General features: G+C 48.6%; 1 protein-coding gene across 3 annotated transcripts in view; it reads right to left on the bottom strand.

Annotated features, from left to right (window-relative positions):
- Window positions 1-22,269, bottom strand: part of EFL1 (elongation factor like GTPase 1) — a 904,242-nt gene that overhangs the window by 846,464 nt on the left and 35,509 nt on the right. For 2 of the 3 annotated variants that reach the window (XM_069625004.1, XM_069625006.1), the window contains exon 2: window positions 6,579-6,679. In XM_069625004.1, coding sequence (XP_069481105.1) covers window positions 6,579-6,669 — 91 coding nt within the window. In that variant the 5' untranslated portion in view covers window positions 6,670-6,679. Of the gene's footprint in view, window positions 1-6,578; window positions 6,680-14,786; window positions 14,894-14,985; window positions 15,105-22,269 lie in introns of those variants that run through there. The other variant, XM_069625005.1, reaches the window with a different exon arrangement.

Here is a 22,269-nt window from a genome sequence, read left to right as displayed (position 1 = left end):
TGTGTTGCGGCCTATCATTTGAGGGGTGCGCAGGTGGGTCCTGCATGTACAGGGACCACTCCGGACATGCATTTCTGACATTGTTGCTCCCCCACCCCCCTATTTCCAGTCACTCATGACCAAAGGTAGGTGGGATTGCACATGTACTCATCCAACATCCAGGTCCTTTGTCCTCTGTGATGCTCCATGTACACCGGCAGGGTGCTGTTCCGCAGGACCATTGCGTCATGGGTTGATCCTGGTAACCGGGAATAGCAGTGGGTGATGGTGGGGTCGGCATCACAAGTGACCGGTACATTTGGCTTTTGATTTCTGTAGATCTCCTCTCAGGCGTAGGGGGGGTGGGCACCAGCTCAACATGCGTGCAGCCCAGTGCTGCTACCACATTGGGCATGCCTGCAATTGCGTAAAAGCGGGCCTTGTTGGCATTCATTTGTGCCTGGGTGGTGGGGAGGGCAATGTGCTAGCCCAAATGGTGCAGTAGTGCCTCCAGCACCAGCTGGTGAAGTGAGGCTGCAAGATGCCATGCAGCTGGCACACTGAGTGCTGGAACGTTCCAGTGGCCGGGAAGTGCAGGCCCGAAACCAGCTTTACCAGCAGTGATATGGCTGTCCGGATGCCGATCCTGCTCCCAACGTCCTCCTAGAAGGGGGGCGAGGGGGTGGGGAGGGCATTGTCTCCGTCGAGGCAGTACATGGTGAATTTTCCTGTCTGTGAGGGCCCATGGTGTGGCCCTTACATCAAGGTTTGATGCATGCCTTGTGTAGCAGCTCCTCCTCACCACCCGCATTGCCATCATCATCCTCCTCCTCCTCCTCTCCATGGCCTTCTGTTGATACACCAGCCCCTGCAGCTGTACGTTGGCATAGAGCAGCTTGAGGTTCATGAAGGCAGTAATGTGTGGCAGCATGGTTGTGTTGGGAAGTGTTTTGGGGAGGGTGTTTTGTACTCTTTCTGTATGCATTGGGTGCACCTGTAGCCTGTTTACCATCACCTGTGTCCATTTACCGGCTGCTCTGAGGTGTAGGTATTGTAAGGAACTCATGGTGACAACAGTAAAGATGGAAAAAAGTGATCACAGTTGAAGCGCGTTGATTAAACTGTAAATGCAGGGTGGAAAAACTCCCAAGCTAAACCTAAATCTAAGATGGGAGCAAGCGTCGACCATCAAATGAAAAATAAGGCAGTTTTAGTAAGGTCGTGTCAAAATAAGAAGACCTATCCAAAAAAAATCTATTGCCAATTCCTTACAACTAATTACAGAAAGTGTGGGATAGGGTATTTAAATGAAGGAAAAGGTGTTCACAAATAATAAATCAGGATGTGATTGAAATATTTGTGTATAGGCGCGTTATAAATGCCATATCATATCATTGCCTTGAGGTCTCCCTTCCCCACGTTTTTAGCACGGGACAAGGTGGGACATTGAAGCAAAGCACACGCTTGAGCCTTACCAGCACGAGCTGACAGTTCTGTATCAGCTATCAGGTTCTTCGATGGCTACGTCTCTTTTCAATAAAAGTCTCTTGCCTTCAAGGCCTAATGCTATCAACAAACACACACAAAGTTCTGTTCTACGAACACTTTGGGTGATGGCTTCACCTTTGGGTCCCCCTCTTCTGGGCGCAGACCCCCTCAGAAGTTGTATTCAACAAAAAGACAGTTCCTTTCTCAGTGAACTTTGGATATTTGACTTTCCACCCCTGGATCTCCCTCGGCCAGGCTCTGACCACAAATGACAAGGGGTACAGCTCAATTCCCCTCGTCTTTTAATGCTTCTTACTTTCAAAATCTTAATGTCTTTTCAAACTTGGCAAGTGTGAACTTCCCTTTATTGGGTTCACTCATGCCAACCTTGGTAACACACTATTCACGCGCTCATTTCATCAAGCAGGATTAATTTCTCTCAGCTTTCACAATTCTCTGCCGGTCAAAGACATTCAACGGTACAGAGGATTTTACACAACCCCTGTATGATCACTGACCATTCTTCACCTCTTCCCAAAGCCTTCTGGTTACGGTAGTCTTTACCGTTGTGTAATCGGCCAGAGTTTCCTTCGTGAGCACCCACGTGGAGCCAGACTCCTATGTATCTGGTTTTCTCCCTCCTTCGTTAGTTTCCTTTTGCTTTTCAAAGTTCAACTTGGCCTTTGCCTACTTTCCATAAAACACAGTTCCGTTTCTTGTCGACACTCCCCTCGACTCACCGGCTTTGATGAATGGCTTGGCTTTCTATCAACTCGGAGTCAAGGTTGTGTACCACAAAGACAAGTGTCTCTCCCTGGCTTGGCATTCAGCAGAAGGGGGTCTCGAGTACCATTGACATCTGGTGCAATACATGCTGGCTATTGTTCGCGGACTTCTCGTTCTCTCGACGGAGGCTTCACAGGCATTGGTCAGAAAGGGCAAGGTCGTCTCTCTCCTTGTCACCCTCAGGTCTGCACCGTCTTCCCCCTCCTCTTGAACTGCCTTGCTGAGTTAGCTCTTACTTTGTGCTGTCTGCCTTGCTCCACCTTTTATCCCTGTGGGGAAGGGAAAGGGCCGTCAGGTGTGTGTGTGATTCTGATCAATTGCCTGACTTTGCCTGACCCTTGTATTGGGACATGTCAGGTAAACGGCTCTGGTGTTAGTCCATTGTCTTTTGTGTTGTGAAAAGGTGTGTGTGTGGAAAGGGGGGGGGGGAGAGAGGCAGTGTTTTGGAATATCCTACATGGTAGGATGGGGAAAAGGTGTTGAAAGAAGGGGGATGCTGCGTCTCACCTGCCGGTGTCCCACTCCCACTCCCACTCCCCAGGGACCCACCCCCCCATCCAGGTGATCCTCCCTCTCTGGTCCACCCCCAGGAACTGGATCCAATAGCGATGGCCGTACCCTGGCCACCTGGATGACAGATCCCCGGGGAATAGCCAGGGAGACACCTTCAGGTTTCTGACAGTGTCTCCGCCTGGGTTTTGCCGATATTACCAGCAAATCCAGACTCATGATACCGGTAATACCAGCACCGGAGTCTGGCCCATCCAGTATTCCGCTGCCGGTATTACCAGCAATGGTAATTCCGGAAGGTCTGGCCTCTGGCATCGGTATTACCGGCAACAGTGTTTCTGCCAACTTGTACTTGGCTGGAACGGTAAAAGTGCTGGTAAACCGAATAACAGCACTTTTACCACATACCGCAATCTCGTAATGAGGCCCTTTGAATCCTTATATCTTTTTCCGTAGTGGTTTTTGCATTACATTTACAATGTGCCTAGGATGAGCTAGTGGCAGCAGATATTTATCATGTTATAAACTTTTTACTTGTGCACTTTTGCACCTACTGCAAAAGACTGCTAAAGGTGACTAGCACTCTAAAATGGCCCTGCCACCAGGTTTTTGCTTGTCCTTTGGCTATATTTTTCTTTGGCCTTCTTACTGCCCTACCAAGTCTGCAATTGACATATATGGAAAGTCCTTTCCCGGAGAAAGCTGCTACTTTCCTGGGCAAAGAGGCAGTTTGTTTGCGAGCCCGGATGTGGAGCCTGGACTGTCTGGTCCTAGTACACATCCTGGCGCCTGAATATCTGTTTGCGGGCATATGCTATGGCAATAGGCTATCCATTCATGGATAGACACTGCCGGTTTGAATGGTGCAGATCCTTACCATTGGTGGACCTGGGTGAGCTTCCAGTCCAGATCTTGCTAAAAGGAGGACTCCTGCAGCCATTCTTCAGATCATCGTTGGAGCCAGGTGCTCTCTGAAGAAGAGCAGCCCCACTGATGACCCGAGGATATCTCCTGGAGCTGACGAGTATCAACTCCAGTGAAGTGCCAGTGAAGCCCCCTGATCCTCTTGCTGATCTCAAGAAGACCCTTGTCCCTGCTTCAAACCTTGCCTGGTGGGAAAACCCAGTCTCAACCCCTTCTCGAGGACCTGTGCCTTTGAAAATGTCCTTGCACCAAACGATGGACTAACCAGCTCTCTCCGAGGCTACCCTGCTGCCGTCATCCCATTCCGAGTCCATCCTTGCAACTTGGAGGATCTTCAACATGTACAACAAGAAGCCTGCTCCTGCATTTTTAGCCTTCTTGTATCAACAGAAGTGTGCAGTACATGCTCCTTGGTTGATCCCTGGAAGATAGCCTGCTGCCACCTGGCTGTGGTGACTCCCGTTGCGATCCATCTTCTTCACATCCTAGAGGTGTCCTGAGGTTGCCAGCTTCGTGGTAGGCTTCCCCGTTTCTTCATTTGGGTATTCAGCTGAAAGGTGTCTGGAACCGATTCATAATCACTGTGACCGACCAAAACTAAATCCTGTGTCCAAAGTGACCCATGCGCAAGCGGTCGCTGGGCCTTCCTCAACCAGACCAAACACAGAAGACTGTGACCACAGCAGATTCTGGAACCCCAGAAATGGTCCCTGAAGAAATCAGGTGTTTGGAGCGATCAGAGTCAACGGGGTAAGTTAACATAACAGTTCCTTTCCCACTCTGTTCTCCATTGGGTTATACGAGCAAACCTCAATCATGCTTTCCTGACTTTGGTCAGTGGAGGCCTGGTCATGGATCCCTTCCTAGGCCTAGTCTAGTGTTTGGGATTGAGCGAGTTAACTTACCTGAGCTTTCCTTACTTTGATTTGGTTTGACTATTCTCAGTGTCTCCCTGTTCACCATAACAGGTTGGCCTCCCAAACTCAACCCCTATGGGATACCTTGAGAATTCATACACAAGCAGCTTCCATCTAGTAAACTGCAAATGTCAGTATATACATGTTGCCACACGAAATGTGGCGTTTTCCTTTTTGGCATGGTTGCTGCTCTCGGCATCCTTTGTTGCTTGGCACAAAGGGTAGGGATCAACAACCTGTTGTGTTTGGTCATCCACTCCAGGAACCCATAATAATTAATGTAAGTTCATCTTTGTTTTCAGAACCTCATGATGGCGTTCATGTGGCGGGTTTATGACTTTCTGCGAGCACCTCTGTGGGAAAGGAGGGATGGGGCCTCTGATTAGCTGGGGCCTGATGGAACTACAGACTACTAATGTGCACCTCTTTGAAATTGTAGGCAGGCTGTGGCTCTGAAAACCAAGATCATAAAATGGTAGTCTGCACTTTTTTGGAGTCAGGAGGTCTTGCACTGCTGAATACCCAGCTCGGAGATGGCTCCAATGGGAGGTGGCAATAGCCTTGTGTTCTTCTGTCCTGACCAAGAGCCTCCCTCTCTTCCAGCAGGTAAGCTTTGCGGGTTGACCCGCAATCTATCCTACACAGCTGTCAGACGGTGGCATTTTTCTTCTCCAATGCAAACCATGGCACCCAGGATCTCTTGAACTGGGACAGAGCCATTTTCAGGCATTTTGTTACTTGCTGGAGCCTCACTAGGTCTTGTTTTTTTTTCGGGGGCACAGGAATACTGATGAGCCCTGGGGCATCCCCAATTTCCGCAAATAGCCATCACAGAGTGGGTGGTCTTTCCCAGCCCTAAGGGTGTCCACAGTCACTCTTTTGGAACTAATATTAGCAACTTCGTAACATGGTCTAGTCCATCATATACCACTACAAGCCTCGTAAGAAATGGAGACAGCACTCGACTAATCTTAAGCAATCAGAAGGTCCTTCTGCAATGCATGTCCATAAGGACCGGTTCCGCTCCTCTAACAAGTCTGGCAATCCTCCAATAGGTTGGGGTCTTCCTCAAACTCCTGGTGCTGGCAATGACCCCACTACGCTCCTGTATCTCAACTGGGACTCAGAGGGCAGACATCACTTCAAGGACAACTCCTGGGACGGTCATGGTCTAGCAATTAGCAAAAATCTACTCTTAAAGTCAATTTCCGTCCGCTATCATCGGAACAGAAAACAGTTTTTACATCAGAAGGACGAACACTGTAGATGATGCAGGAGCAATGGGCTTCCATCTCTGCAATTAAAGAGTACATGACGAAGATTGCGAAAATATCCTTTAAAAAACCAAGAAAATACTTAATACGTCCACATTTCAGATACTCAATGTACTTTGGCATCAAACTGTCGCACTGTCAGGATGGCAATCAAACAATTGTATGGCATGACATATGCATGTATCCCTTGCACATTAGTCAGAATTACACAAAGAAAGTTGAGATTTCTCATTGTATGACAAGCAACGGAAACAAACACATTTCAAATAGTAGCTAGCAAAAACCAAGTTTGGGAGTACAGTTATGTTATTTTATTACTACTTAGAACACTAAGAGTGCAGAGATTCTTGGGATGAAACGAAATGGGACTATATCAAGGCAGCCAGAAAACCAAAATACATTTAAACATCATAATATTACATGAAGAACAGAGAGATAATTCATATGGCATGCATAAAAAATAATTTGCCTGCCAATTGTTAAGATTGTTTGGATGGTAGACTGACCCATTTAAACTGCAATACTGTATTTTGAGACTTATTCTTAAACATGCCATATTTCCACATTTTACTTTTGTATTCTTAGTATTAAATTTGTTACAACACAATTGTTATTTGATCCTGTAGGAGTCAGTAGACCATTCAAAATATGAATCGAGACCCAATACACGTGCACTCATTTATAAAAGGTGAATTCTTACCATGGTCCACATGTGCCAATATACAGATGTTTCGGATGTTAATAGTATTTTTCTGAAGGGCAATAATTTTTTCCAGTTTGGCGACACCCATTGTGCATTTCCTATAAATGAAAATACAATATTTATAACAATGTAAGTACATTGGTTTATTTATTCTCAGGTTAATACAAATGGAATTCTGATAAGCTTAGAAACTGAAAAATGTAGATTTTCCTAAGCCACAAAGTAGGCACGTTTTCAATCTATTAAAGACACAGAGGAAAGCCTTAGGCTTCTCTTCCTTCACTCCAACAACATGAAGATGCTTAAGCACAAAACAACAGCTACCCAAAACTACATGTCCGAGCATTCCTGAGGACTAGCTGTAGTGCCCTGAAACCCAACCCATACGATAGTCTAAGCACCAATGATCTGCTGCTGTATCCTATTTCCTTGCACCTCGACTAGTCTTCCTCTTTCTTAGTAACTGAAGTAATGTCCTTCATGCAACAAATGGAAAAAAAATCAACAGAACGGCCATCTTCACCTAACTCTGCCCTAAGAAAACTTCTTCACCAACCCATTGTGCTCCCCTTGGAATTCTTCCTCTAGAAGGACTCCACCTCTGCTCTTGCTAAACAAAAGAGATGGAAATAAATATCTAGGAAGGGTAGCATTCTAAACAACATCGATCTCCCAAAGCAAGCACATCAAAAGCTTCATGACAATCTTAAGTTTGTTCGCAATACATGCCGATCAATACAGAACAACATCATCCGACCACCAAAGACAGCCATAGTGCCTCCAAAATTCCACTGGCAGTCATTGGTCATACGTGTTGCTGGAGAGATAATGCTTGCCTTCAAGTCTTTAAGAAAACTAACACTTTCCTATACTAAGGATTTGGAAAATCTCCATCCTATCTCAAGCCCTGAAACAAGCATTATGCCTATTCAAAGTTATCATCAACGAGGCAGATTGAGCAATGTGCTTCAAGTAGATATCTCAAAAGACTAATTTGCCTGACCACTCTGCTACCTTCAAAATATCCTCCAGGCTTTCTCCTGTTTGAGAGGTCATATCCTCTCTGGTTCCATGCTCATTTGCCGACAGACTTTTTTCAAAGTAATTTCCGACGCCCAAATTACTTAGAAAAATAAATCAAATAATTCTCTTTTGGATTTCAAGATGGCGGCCGCAGCGTAGAGACGTGTCCAGCTGTCTCTCCCGCCGGGTCGCCCTGTTAACGGTGCACAATAAAGCTTGCGACAAGCTCGGCCCGCCAGTCACCTCTCTCCCGCACCGGAGACAGGGGGGAGCAGCGGTGTGGAACCTCCGAGACCCGTGTGGGAGAGCCACAGGAAGAGCGAATTCGGGTACGCGAGGTTCCCATCCCCCAACGCTGTCGAGGACTGCCTCGATTGCGGCACGAGAGATTTGAGGCCCCCCCGCCGGGAGTAGCAGTCTCCCCACGCAGGGGGGAAGTGACTTGGAGCGGCGATCGCCTGAGGACGGAGCCGGACCAGCCTGGGGGCAGACCCCTGCGACTGGAGCGGCAGCCGCGACGCTGAGTGCTGACCTGCGGGGAGGCTTGGAGGGCCCTTCTCCCGTCTGTGGACGGATGGTGAAGCAGCGACAGGGGTCCAGCGGGCAGAACCTCGGGAGGAGTGGAAGGAGCGTGCAGGAGCGGGCTCCCTACTAGGAGACTCAGAGAGGCGAGCGGCGCTCTGCTGGACTGGGAAGGTGAGTGGCTGCGCAGCGGTGGGGGCCCTGGACACTTACCCGGGCCTGGACAGGACATGGAAGGAGGCGCCTAACCACATATATTTGCGGCTGGGGGGGACTGAGAGTGAGCGACTGAAACGGCTCCCCTAAGTGCATACAGGGGGCCAGTGAAGAGTTGCTGGAGTTTGGGCCCCCCCCCCATTAGAGTGAGATTTCATCCCTCAACTGTATGCCGGTAGACAGGGTTGGAGAATTCCCTCCCTGTGACTGGTGCCTGCAGACACCCAGCCCGGTGGCGATTTTTCGAGAGCGCAGTCCGCGCTGGGCCCTGGGTGATTGGTTTTGGAGCCACGGGAGGGGCCGTGGACGGAAGAGGAGGAAGGAAGGATCTGTGCACAAAGAACGCAGGAGGCTGGGCCCCCCCCTCAAGAATATGGTTGAATCAATTCTGGATAAGGACCTTAAAACCGCAGTCCAGGGGTCTTTCGGGACATCCTGGGGGGTGACGGGGAAGAAGAGGTGGGAATTGATAGGGTTCACAGGGTGGGCCCGAAAGGCACAGGCGAGCCCGGGGAGCGGCCCAGAGTGTTGTTTGCCCTCACTTCCTATAAGCAAAAGGAACAGATTCTGCGGAAGGCGCGAGATATTGAACATATCCAGATGAATGAAGTGGACATTCAACTGTTCCAGGACCTGGCTTTGGTCACATTGCAGAAAAGAAGAAGGATGACTCCGGTGATTAAAGAGCTGATCCCCAGAGATTTTAGATACAGGTGGACTTTCCCGTTCGGCCTTCTATTCACATGGAATGGCAAGCAGAAGAGAGTGCAAACGTGTGAGGAGGGTCTGCAGCTTATGGGGCTACAAGAGGCATGCGATGAGAAGGATCTTCGTCGGGGGAGAGAGGCCGGGCAGAGAAACCAGTCCGGATGACGATCGGTGCAGAGCAGGAACGCATTGCGAAAAAGGGGAAAACGGGGGACAGTACCTGATGCCGTCTCCTGAAGAGACCGGTGGACTCTTCCGCTAGGGGGTTAGGACTCGCTGGGTCTTCTGAGTAGGCAATAGCTTGTTGCTGTCCATGGGATGGCGGCCCGGCGGTGGGAGGGCAGTTGAACTGGAATACAAAAAGAGTGGTTCATGCAGGGTTTAGGAGCCCCCACTCGTTTATACCCAAGTATGCAGAGGGACGGGAGCGAGGGGCGGAACGCCCTTGCTATGTTAGACACCTTGTCTCTCCTTGGGTTTGTTGTTGTTTGGGGGAAGTTGGTAGAGTGGGAGGGTAGGGGCAGAGGGGGTTCAGTTTATTTCCCTCGGGGAGGGTCTAGGTTGGGGAGGGAAAGGAAAGGGTGGGGGGTATGCCGGAGGGGTTCTCGGAGGAGGTCAGGAACGGTTGGCAGGCTCCCCTCAAGATTTTAGTCCCATGGGTGACCTGCGAATATTAACATTTAACGTGAGGGGGCTCAATCGCCCGGTTAAACGGAAAAAAGTAGAGGGTCTTCTGAAAAGAGAGGGGGTGACATTATCATGCTGCAAGAGACCCATATTAAGCTGCAGGACAAAAACAAACTGAGCATAAAGGGATATGATCTGTTGGGGCAGTCCAATGCTCAGGACAAGAAGGCATGAGTCCTGATAGCGGCACATAAAAGTCGGAGCATCCTTCTTCATGGAACGCTAATGGATAAGGAGGGGAGGTATCTGTTTGTGAGGGTCGCGATAGACGGGCTCCCCTGCACTCTGGCAAATATATACGTCCCAAACACGGGGCAAGATGGTTTTCTGAGGGAAATAATGGGGAAACTGGAAGGATTTGCGTAGGGGGAAATCATCCTGGGGGGAGATTTAAACCCGGCGTGGCACCCGCCTATAGATAGGCGCTCGGGGGGCGGTCGGTGACTAGGGGCACCCTCGAAACGACTGACAGCTGATGAGTCACCTGTCGCTGGTAGATGTGTGGAGAGAGCGCAAGGCACAACAGAGTGGCTTCACCCACTACTCGCATGTCTACGATTCAATGTCACGGATAGATTACTTCAGGGTGACGGCAGGACTTTTGGGGAATATCTCAAACATAGAAATTGGGCCGATATCGATCTCGGACCATACCCCCTTGTTGCTGGAGGTGAAATGGTCGCATAGGCAATCGGGACTCAGAGATGGAGGCTTCCTCAGGAGGTTTTGCAGGACCCAGTACTGGGAGAAGAAATCAGGGAGTTTATGCTATTAATGATACGAGTGAGGTAAAACTGGAGTAGGGTGGGATTCCCTGAAAGCCGTCATAAGGGGGCAATTTATTGCAAAAAAAGTGACAAGAGTCAAGCAGAAGATGGGCCTGGGAGTTGGAAGCAAAATTAGCGGAGATACAAAGGGAATGTGTGAAGAAAACGACACTTTCTTTGAGGAGGGCCATGAGACATGTGCAGGGTCAGTTAGATGTTCTCCGCACGAAAAAGGCGGAAATGAGTCTTCTCCGCCTCAGACACTGGTACTATGCTAAAGCCAATAGAGCGGATAAACTGCTCGCAAGACAATTACGGACACAGCAAAAAAGGGGCTGATCAAGACTATTTAACAAACAAGAGGAAAGGCTCTCTACCACCTCTGAAATGGGGGGAGGAGTTCAGAGCCTTCTATAAGGATCTCTACTCCTCGGAAAGGCCGAATGGGGACGATCAGGACAGCTACCTAGACTCCCTCCTGCTACCACGACTATCTGAAAGCGATAGGGTCTTGCTAGATGGCGACATAGGGGAGGAGGAGGTGCGCAGAGCAATCAAGAGTCTTCAGACGGGCAAGGCTCCGGGGCCTGATGGCTTCACTGCGACCTTCTATAAGAAATACGCAGAGGATCTGATTCCTTTCCTAACCAAATTGTATAACTCCTTTAGAGAAGAGGGTAATTTGTCCCCGACCATGAATGAGGCAAAGGTTGTTGTCTTTCATAAAGCAGGGAAGGACCCGACCTCTGCGAGTTCATATCGTCCGATAGCCCTGATTAATCAGGATGCTAAGATTTACACTAAAATTCTAGCCCTAAGATTATCCCCATTGCTTCCCGAATTGATCCACGAGGATCAATCAGGGTTCATCCCGGGTAGGCAGATTTATGATAACCTGAGACGCATTGCCCACTTGGTGGAGAAGGTGGGTATACACAGCATCCCAGCGACTCTCCTGGCGGTCGATGCCGAAAAGGCATTCGACTGAGCGGAATGGTCAATGCTATTCAAAACTCTGGAGCGAATGGGATTCGGAGACAACTTCCTCAAGCTGGTTAAAGCATGCTATAATACCCCTTCGGTTAGAATAACTGTCAATGGGGAACTTACAGACAAGATAGAACCCTCCCGAGGCACAAAACAGGGATGCCCCCGGTTGCCGCTGTTTGCTATCTCCCTAGAGCCACTATTAACAAGGATATGGGAGTCGAGTGCAATAAAAGGGAAAGAGATGGCAGGGAGACAGCATAAAGTGGTCGCTTATGCTGATTATCTGTTACTGATCATGGGGGACCCAGCCCGCACTCTCCCGGAGGTGATTAAGGAATTAGAAGAGTTCGGGGCACTAGCGGGTCTAGGTGCAAATCGGTGGCTCTCCAGTTGGCGGGTGACTCGGGAGGAGTGAAGGGAGTAGCGGAGATGCTGGGGCTGAGCTGTGCGGACAATGGCATTAAATACCTGGGCATCCTTTTGACGAAAGGGGTGGACTGTATGTATGGGGCGAATTTACCAGAGCTCCTGGGGGAAATTAATAGAGACCTTGAGCGGTGGGAACCGCTGGTGATTTTGTGGTTGGTGCGGGTGGCTGTGATTAAAATGTCCATACTACCGAGGCTCTTGTATTACTTCCAAGCCTGCCCGATAAAAGTCCCTAGGTCCTTTTTCAAGGCCTTAACTAAATCTATCACATTGTTCATTTGGAGGAAGAAGACCCAGAGGATCTCGAGGGCGGTGTTAACGGCTCCACTGGAAAGAGGGGGGGTGGCCCTTCCACATTTTTACAAGTATTACCAGGCGGCGCAGCTGTGGGTGCTCAAAGAGTGGTTGGGGGAGGAGCAGCAGAAGGTGTGGGCTGTGCAGGACAGGGCAGCAGCTAGAACACCCCTGCGGGAACTCCTCTGGAAGGACAAGCTGCACAGGCACGTTAACCTAGGTCCGAGTGTGGTGATGAAAGCTCCCCTTGGAGTGTGGGATGAATTGATGAAATGTGGTGTTTTGTCTACGATGCCGGGTCCCTTTACCCCCATGTTTGGGAACCCAGATTTCCACCCGGGAATGGAGAGGGGTGCATACAGAGATTGGGCAACGGATGGGTGTACGAAAATAGGGGAAATGATGGAGGGCTCGGAGGTCATGCCCTTTGAGAAGTGTGTGGAGATATTGAAGATTAAAAAGGCAGACGGGCTCAGATATGAGCAACTAAAACACTGGCTGAATTCTCCTTCGATAAAACAGGCGGCCACCCGGGAGCTTTCACATTTTGAGAACTTTGCAATAACCAATTTGGGCACAAGGAAGCTGGTGTCCTCTCTCTACAAGTTAATTGTGGGGGACGAGGAAAGGGTTGGCTGGTCATATATAAGGAAATGGGAACAGACCCTGGGGGAGCCCATTAGCAGAGAACACTGGGAAGTACTGTGGGGTGATCTTCCGAGGCTGACTCGCTCAGTGCAGATGAGGGATTTGTGGGTCAAAGTGATGACGCAGTGGCACCTAACCCCGGAAAAACTGCATGTAATGTTCCCTCGGGTATCCAACCAATGCAGGAGGGTTTGTGGAGAGGTGGGAACATGGAGGCATATTTGGTGGGACTGTAACAAGTTGCAAGGCTTCTGGGGGATGTAAAGGCACAATTTCAGAGGATTTTTCCAAATGCTGCGTCTATGGGGAAAAGAGTGTGGATGTGCGGTCTCAAGGACGCAGCAGCCATGGCACTTACTAAAGCATATTGGAGATGTTTTATGGGCCTGCTGGTAGCGGCTTGGGCAGCAATAGCCCAGTGATGGGGAGCCCAAACCCCACTATGATATTCAATTGGCTGCAAAGTGTTTGGACGCTGATTACGATGGAAAAAATCTCATATACCCTGAGGGGGGGGCGGGGTGTCAGTTTTGAAAAAGACTTGGGTGTTGTACTGGAATACCTCCAATCGGACTATATGTTGCAGTGGTGCCCGCACAACATAAGAATTCTGGACCTATTTAAGGCATGAGATGCTTAGACAACTCCAAGGGGATCCTCTGGGGGGAAGAGGGCAGGGTGGAGGGTGAGGGGTATTATCCTTGCTGTTTGTTTGAAAATGGAAAAATAAAACATTAAAAAAATAATAATAATTCTCTTTATTTTAAATTTGGGGGGATCCCCCCAAACCTTTTCCCTATTCTTTTACCCCAATCCCCCCTATATATTTTGATGAGTATTTTTTGAAGTAATAACATCTTTGGAAATTACTTTTAAAAAAGTCTTATCGACAAATGAAGGCGATACCTCCCTTCTGGCCGAGTGAGCACCAAAAAGTGTGGGATCAACCCCGGCTCGAGACAACTCCCACCTAGCCAGAGTAAGTGACAACATAGGCTCACTGAGATAAGCAGTTGCCCACCGGTGTAACTAAGATGTGGCTCCATAACTTCCTTGTATGCTTTGAGGGACTAATATTTAGTACAGGGGGGTGGTCCTGACCTCAAACATTTAAACTACAATGGTTTGCTGTAGAAACAATTATAACACATCTCCATATTAAGTACAATACATCTTCATAAGTATGCATCATTGGAGGGAAACGTACAAATCCAAATTCTGGAAGAACTGGAAAACCAGTTAATTAGGACCTTTGTTTATTTAGGTCACATATTACAGCATGGATGATTCAATTTTGCTAGCTGAAAGACTTGCATATAGACAATAAGCAGTAAACATCGTCGCCTGCTTGCTGAGTTTTGTAAAGCAAGGACACAAATGTTGAACACAAAAGCCACAAAATGCTGCCTGTTATACTTAAAGTCGTACAGAAATCTAAAGTGACTTTTTATAGGCACTCTGCCAACATTTCAAAAAAGAACACATTCGCAAAATAAGTATAGTGTGTTGTCTCCACAATACTGTATTGTTACTCTGTTGTGTTGCCTGTGTGTTGTGTTACAAAATATTACTTCATATTTATCAACACTTTTACCAGCAGTACTTCGTACAATGCAATGTTTTACTTCAAGAAACCTAAAAATAGGGCTTGCTAAGAGGCAAGGTCAACACTGAAGGTGGTAAGGATGATGTAGGTCATTGGTCTCTATGGTGTAGGTTCAAGACATGATGACGTGGGACGTTTCGGCTGTGAAAGGGTGGCAGCCTTCTTCTGGGGCAGAAAAAGCAGGTCTCCCTATGATTAAAATACAATATATAAGATATTGTTGGATGTTCCAGAACATGGACCATGTATTCTAATGTTAAAAATGCCTGTGAGAGGCTACAAACTGGGGAAAGCCCTCCGTACCCAAGCACTGACCTTGCGTTCAGAGGCTTTTAGGTGTATGAGCTGATAGTAGCAGTGCTCCTGGTAAAAGGATGGTTGCCCGCTGGCCGAGGGACGCTGGGTAATCACTGAGGAGCGACCTGAAAAAGACATATGTGGTGGATTAAGACATGTGGCTGGGGAGGCTATTAGTTGCTGACATGATGTAAAAGTAACAAAAAGGGAGGGGTACCTGGTAGAATGGGTACCGCAGGACGAGGTGCTGTGTGAGTCCCTCGGTGTGAAAGGAGTCTTGGTGGCAGGAGATCAGTTCCTGTCTGTAAGATCTAGGCGGTCAGAAGATCGAAGCTGCTGAGTGGGGGGAGGGGGAGGGAGAGACAAGAAAACAAAAAAGGAAAATGAAGAGACCACAACAGCATGTCAGTGAATGGTAACGGCTGTGAGGTGGAGCCCTGAATGGGAGGCTGGTGCCCTATGTGGGGTAGAACTCACCTAAAGGCATGATGGATCTGTTGGCGTGCGGCGAATTCGCACAGAAGCGGTGCTCGCGTTCAGAAGAGAAGGAGCTGTGCGAGCAATATGAAGTGCGCATGCGGGTGGAGTGAGCGTCTGTCCCTCGCGCATGCACATGGGCGCAGCAGTCTGGTCTCCAGGGAGACGACGCGAAAGGATGCGTCGTTTAGAATTCGACAGTTGGTGTTGTGGATACACCTGGGCTCAGTGACCAGGCCGGCTAGGTGAGTTGGATGTTGGTGCTCTTGTATGTGAAGGAAAGAGAAAACTGTAAACGGAAGGACATTGCATAAAATATGCACATTGTGGAATGATGCTGTTGAGTCGTGAAAGGCTGGGTGCTGCGTTGCACAGAGTGAAGCACCGGCTGGTCGGGGTGATCAGTGTAAACAGTTGGAGAGGGCTGTCGGGGGTCGGAATGTCCCTGAAAAGAAGAAATAGAAGGAATACCAGCGAGTGAGGTGCAAAGTGGCTAGGAGGGTGGGCAAATGGAGAATGTGCCCTCGGTGGGCCTGAGTGCATGTACTAGGGGCCCTGGGTGGCAAAGGGAGGAATGCACCTACAGACAGGCTTGGAGATACAGTGTTGTGGCGGCAGGGTAACCGGCTACGGGGCGAGAGTACAGCTGGTTACAGATATTCAACCTGTGCGAGTTCATTGAGACCATGAGCAATGGTTTGTAGCTTGAAATTCCACCAAGATTCTTTGTAATTGAGAGCATTGGTGGTATTGGAGCAGTCCATCACTTTGTCCACCACCCACCATTTGAAGGAGTCATAATTATGTTGGAATTCGAGAAAGTTTGAAACCAGGGGTGCATTGTGAGTCTTGCATCTTATTCTAAACCTATGTTCCCCTATTCTCTTGTTCACTGGTCTAGATGTTTGCCCTATGTATCGTAAGTGGCAGGGGCATTCAATCAAGTAGATAACATTGGATGTCTTGCAGTTAGAAAAGTGACGGATTTCCCATTCTTTGCCATCTACCGGGAAGGATCGTAGTTTTTTTTGTTTGGCTGCAGACTGAGCAGCTCCCGCAGGGATGATGACCGCGGATCTCCCGCATATTCCACAGAGTCGATCTGGAATCTTTGCCTTTGTTTCTAGCATGTGTTAGGAGATCTTTAAGATTTTTAGATCTCTTAAGGGCCATTCTGTGTAGAGGTTCTTCTGGCAGGCTCAGCTGGACGATAGGCCAGAGTTTTTTAATGATGCCTCTGAGTTTGGATGTATTGGCATTGAAGGTGGTTACACATGACATAGGGTCTTCAGAGTTATGGTTGCGAACCTTGGGAGCCAATAAGACTTCTCTAGGTGTGTAGAGTGCTCTTTTCTTGGCATCCTTGAGTAGTTTTTTAGGGTAACCTCTGTTTTCAAGTTTCTGTTGAAGTTCTGAAGCGTGTGCTTTGAAGTCCTGAGTATCGGTGCAATTGCGTCTGATTCTGAGGAATTGTCCATAGGGCAAGTTGTCCCGGAGGCTTTTGGGATGATTGCTCCTATAGTGCAATGTAGTATTGCGGTCAGTCTCCTTTTTGAAACTCGAGCATGCGAGCTTCCCATCCGAGGCCAGTATGTTAAGGTCAAGGAAGTTCATTTTCTCGTTATTGTAGCTCATCGTGAATTGAATTTCTTGTGTTAAGTTGTTGGTCCAGTTTAGAAAATTGTCCAGTTCTTGCTTATTGCCATGCCATATGAAAATAACATCATCGATGTATCTATGCCAGAGGCGGATGTTGTTATGGAAAGGATTGGCATCATTAAATATAAAGGTCTTCTCGTATTCTGCCATGAAAATGATGGCTAGACTGGGTGCGAACGCTGCACCCATGGCAGTTCCACATGATTGTTGGTAGAAGATGTCATTAAATGAGAAATAAATGAGGGACTAAACCAGACACACCTTGGGATGCTCTGGAAATGAGAGAGGAGATATTCCCATTGGATTCTATGTCAAGACCGGTGGCAAGCATTATTCTTAGCTTCCTTTAATCCTGCAACTCGCAGCACTTCGAAACTTCAACTTTATGCATTTAAAAAACATGTTTCTTCTTTTTTTTTTTAAATAAATGATTAAATGATCAAAGGAAATCCCTTGCTTCTTGCAGTCCTGAGGCTGTTCACCTCCACCTAGCAGCAGTCAGGACCCCTCTTATTTTCATGTGTTTTCGCTTGTTGCACCTATGACAATGCGATTGTATACAAACATTGAGTGATTTTGCCTTCCTCAGTGCCGTTTTCCCGGGTGCTTGGCCACTTACAGCACACAAGCAGAGTATTAGTCACAGGACGGTGGAGCGCACATTGAGGTCACCAAGTTTGCCCTTAGTGAGGATTAGGAAGCAGAGTCGGGAACGGAGCCGTGAGCGAATGCACCCACGCTTGGCAGCGGGTCCCGCTCTGGCAGCACAGATTATTTATCGCTGCAAGACGGACGCCGGGCGCTAGGACCCCAGAGCAGCTGCAGCGTCCAATGCAACCAAGCGAGGCCACGTGGCACATCATTTCTGATTATGCTTCATTTCGCAGAGCGGATCGGAGAGGTGCAACGTGCGGCTTCTGTTCACGCTAAGAGCAATAATTAATTCCAAGAAGTCTTCCTCAGCAAAGAACAGAATTTCAGTGTGAGCCGACACAGACATTACAATGTACCATCAAATAAAAAAAAGAGATAATCAAAGAGGATGACCTTGTAGCAGCTTGCTCAGTTCAAGCAGAACGTGGCACTACACCTTTACACTGATCCAGTACACTGTACCTGACCTCCCCGATTTTAAACCCTCAAGGCATCTAGGAGCACCTCCCCTGAATGGAGTGCGGGGGGAATGGGCCGAGTACATGACAGTGGAGGACAAGGACCTCTCCCTAAGTTTCCAAAAGGTCTTGGGGAATCCTTAGCAGTATCTCAAGGAGTCCAGCCCCTTACAGAGCGCCTGGAGGTTCTGGAAGGCATGCTGGCCGATAAGAGTGCAAGAGAAGGAGCGCACAGGAAGAGAAGGGCAGATAGCCCAGGAGAAGGTACATCAGCCAGACACCCCTACACCAGGGTTGAACATGTGGGGAGTAAGAAGGCTCGGAAGAGGCCTCCCTCTTCTACCCCCAACCCCCCCACCAGCCAGTTGGAAGGGGAGAACAGTGTGCCCTGTGGGGTGGTCGACCCCTTTGATAAATTGAAGAACGCATTTGTTAGGCAGAAACCTGTGCAGTTCCCTCTGGGACCACTGCAAAAGATTTAAGACTACAGGTGTTTGGCATTAAACCCACTTGGTAGCAGTCTGTACCACACAGATTCACTTGGTAGCTGTGGCTGAGAAGTCAGACTTCCCTCAAGAAGAGTTAGGCAGCATACAGAGTATTCACAATAGGTCAAGAGTACACAATAGAACAAGTAAACACTGACCAGGGCTTGGTGTAAAAGAGATATAATTATTTATTTAAAACCATATCTAGAAAAACACACAGGCACTAATAGTAGGCAATTCAAAAACACGGTCACTAGAAGATATACACTCCCTTAAAAGAATATTAGACAAGTCTTAAGTAAAGCCCCCACTTATTCTCAGACAGCGGTGAGCGCTTAACGTAGATGGCACTCTAATAGTTTGTTTTAAAAAGGGAGAGAAAAGCAGAGAACAAATTGAAACAGATCCCAACACTTTTACAAGAACATAACAAGAGAGGAAGGCAAAATAAAACCGTGAATTCAGAGTCAGTAGGCCGTATCCGCTTTAAGAAGATCGAAACGAAATGTGTCCAAGGTCACACGGTTGCAGTGCACGAAAGTCTTGTAATGGTTCAAAAAGGAGTTGGACCAAAGAAAGGGACCAGTTAGAGGGTCAAGGCGGCCAGCCCAGTCCAGAAGGTTAAGGAGTTATTATTACCTTGTAGCAATCTTTAGAAAGGGAGGCCTGGCGGACACAGTACCTTAAAGTGGTGAGAACACTCCAGCGGGGGCAGTTGTTCCTGGCAGTGGATGCAAGTCGGTGCTTCATCCGGGGGAGGAGAGGATATCGTCGTGGAGGAAGACAGGAGTCCGTTGCACTGCCAGGGAAGAAACCAGCCGCGGAGATTCTCAGGTACAAGGAGCGGTCCGTTGATTCGCGGTTCAGTGGTGAGTGACTATCCGGCCGCCGGGGTGCTTGGCACGGGCAGTTCGACCACAAACCGGTCTGGGGTGCGAAGAAAGAAAGGTAAACTGGTTGTGCCCACCAGTCAGGGGAAGAAGACTCCAGCCGGGAGATATTCTCTGTCCTCGGGAAGTGGTGAGTCGGTTCTGCAGGGCTCCACCGGTGGTGTTGTGGTAGGTCGGCTCAGCTTCTCCCTCATCGGATTCTCAGGTCCTGTGTCGACTTCTGAAGTTCCAGTCCCCAAATCCCTGCTTTTATGCAGCATACCCCCATTCACTCAGCCTAGCTGTCAATCAAACATGCTAAGTGGTGAGCAGTGCGACTTGAGTTACCAAGGTAACTCAGTCCAGGGTGCCTAAACCCCCTCCCACACACCCTGTGGTACCCAGACAGAGTGGCACCACTTTTGGAGGCTTCTGTGGAGAAGCCCGCCAAAAAAGTGGAACAAAGGGCTCGACTTGGGTTGGAGTCACAGAAGAGAACACAAACGCCATTTTAGAATCGAGTCTTGGCAAAAAATACCAACCAGAGAATTAATATTAATTAAATAAACTGGCGGTATGTTCGAGGCTATGAGAATTAAATAATTAAAGTTGGTAGCCTCAAACAATGGGAAAATCCCATAGGGAAATATTTGCGGTCGAATATAAAAAGTAGTTTCCACTGCCACCAGCCAAAACTCGATCAGGGGGGACGGAGACATGCCCCCTCGACTAACAGGCCCCGGGGCAATCGAATCGCCCCGACCAGTACGTCCACAATATGATGGTTTGTACTGGTTTCTGTTAATAATTTGGGACTAGTAAAGCCAATTGTGACTTTACATTCCCTGGGAGACAGTAGTCAGTCCCAGGGTATGGAGTCTATGGTGGGGGGTCACTATGACACCCCTGTGTTACTGCACGGAGGGTGCTGTGTAACACACATAATAAAAACACATGAGACCCTATGGAGTAAAGGACCCCATAGCCCATAAAACACATTACCAGTCAAAGGAATACCATAAATCATGTCCAAGAGTGGGAGAAAAAGAGTCTCACTCTAAGCAGGAGGAAAAAAACAAACTCCAGAAATCCAGCAAAGCTGATGGGGGACTTACTAGGTTAGGAAATTCAGCTTAAAGAGAGAATTCTCCCTAACGGCATTCATGAAAAAGTCAACAGTGCCACACCTCCTACCCCCGGCCCCAGTGGTGACTAATATAGGGGAGGATGATGGCGGATATCCACCTGATGAGGCAGCGCTGTACATAGCCCAACATATCAGAAAAACTCTAGATAGAGGTGCACTTACGCATGAGAGCGGAATGCCCCAGACCGGAACTGCCCGGCAAAGTTACAGACACCCCAGATCTAGACACCAAGATGGTGACTTTTGTGACAAAAACTTTCAGCGAAGTTCGGAAAGGGGTGGATCGCACTTGGAAAGGCTGCTAGGACAAGGTGTTGGATCTGGCAGGCCTCTTAGCAAAAATAATGGACCTAGCTGAGAGAGCCAAGGATACAGGGGAGCCTGTAGACGCACAGGCTCTGGGAAGCTCGAAGGAAAGGCGAAGAGGGCTCTTGCTGAAAATAGATGGCAAGCTAAGTGACCTAGCCACATTTGAGGCAGGGGAAGGTGCAAAGGTCATGCGGTTTGGAGAAGCCTTTGCAAAAGAAATGTCCCATTTCGTCGGAACGTATACCACTTGGAAGAAGGTGCAAAGCTCAATAAGGAAGATTCTCCTAGGGCACGTTTTTGTAAGTACCGGTCAGGTCGACATCGAGGCTGATCGACTGGTCGCTTCAATATGCAAAAAAGACCTCAGGGGCAGCGGGCCCAATACTAGGAAAGCAGACAGCAGGACACCTTCTTCCCGACGAGGTCCCGGCATCCCAGAGAGTGCAGAGGAAGAGGCACCTAAAGGCAGCAGATGGCCACAGGCGGTAAGTGCGAAGTGCGCAAACATTCCGAGAGTAGGGGGCAGAACAGTATTGTTTTTGAACATGTGGTGAGAACTGAAAAGCGATGACTGGGTCTTGCAGGCGGTAGCAGGACCGTGCCTAGGAGTTTAGGGTGCACCCGTGCAACGGTCGGAACCCCATCCGATACACATGGGGAAAAGGGAGTTATAGTTGTTGAAGGTAGAATTGCGCAGTCTAGCTGACAAATAAGCGATGGAGTGCAATGTACAGGGAGGTCCAAGCTTCTTCAGCAATATGTTCCTGTTCCACAGGAAAGCGAAAGTGAAACCAGTGATCAATCGGAAAGGTCCGAACGAATGGCTGACTTACAGACATTAGAAGATAGAGCATATTCATCTCCTCCGAGATCTACTCCGAAGGAGAGCCTGGCTACCAAGGTTGGATCTCAGGGACACCTACCCTACCGTCCCAATAGCGCAAGAACACCAGAGATTTCTCAGATTCCGTTGGAACAAAGTGGTTTGGCAATTCAGCTGTCCCCTGTTCGGATAAGCCTCCGCTCCCTGGGCATTTACCAAGATTATGAGGCTAGTAGCGGCGGCCATCAGAGGGGGAGGCATCAGGATCGTCGTCTACCTAGACAATATCCTCATCCTAGCTCAAGACAGCACCGCACTCCAGGGGCAGGTACGCTGGGTCTGTGTGCTGGGGTTCTATGTCATTTCATCACCTGCCTTTTCATCCGCAGGCTTTTAAACATGCACATTCTATTGAATGTGCTCATGGTTTTTTTCTTTTTTTTGGGGGGGGGGGAGGGGGGTTCCTCCCCGCCAAACCCCCTTCCCACACATTTTTTGCCATTGCCCACCTGCCCAAACCCTTATCGGCCCTTTCCCACCCCCCTAAAATATTTGATGAGCACATTCGATGGAATGTGCACTTTGAAAAGCCTGGGGATGAAAAGCCAGGCGATGAA

Source organism: Ambystoma mexicanum, chromosome 11 (assembly GCF_040938575.1).
Source record: "Ambystoma mexicanum isolate Mex_15411 chromosome 11, UKY_AmexF1_1, whole genome shotgun sequence".
NCBI classification, from domain to species: Eukaryota; Metazoa; Chordata; class Amphibia; order Caudata; family Ambystomatidae; genus Ambystoma; species Ambystoma mexicanum.
Note: the sequence above shows the minus strand (reverse complement) of the source record. Positions and strands in the feature narration are given on the sequence as shown.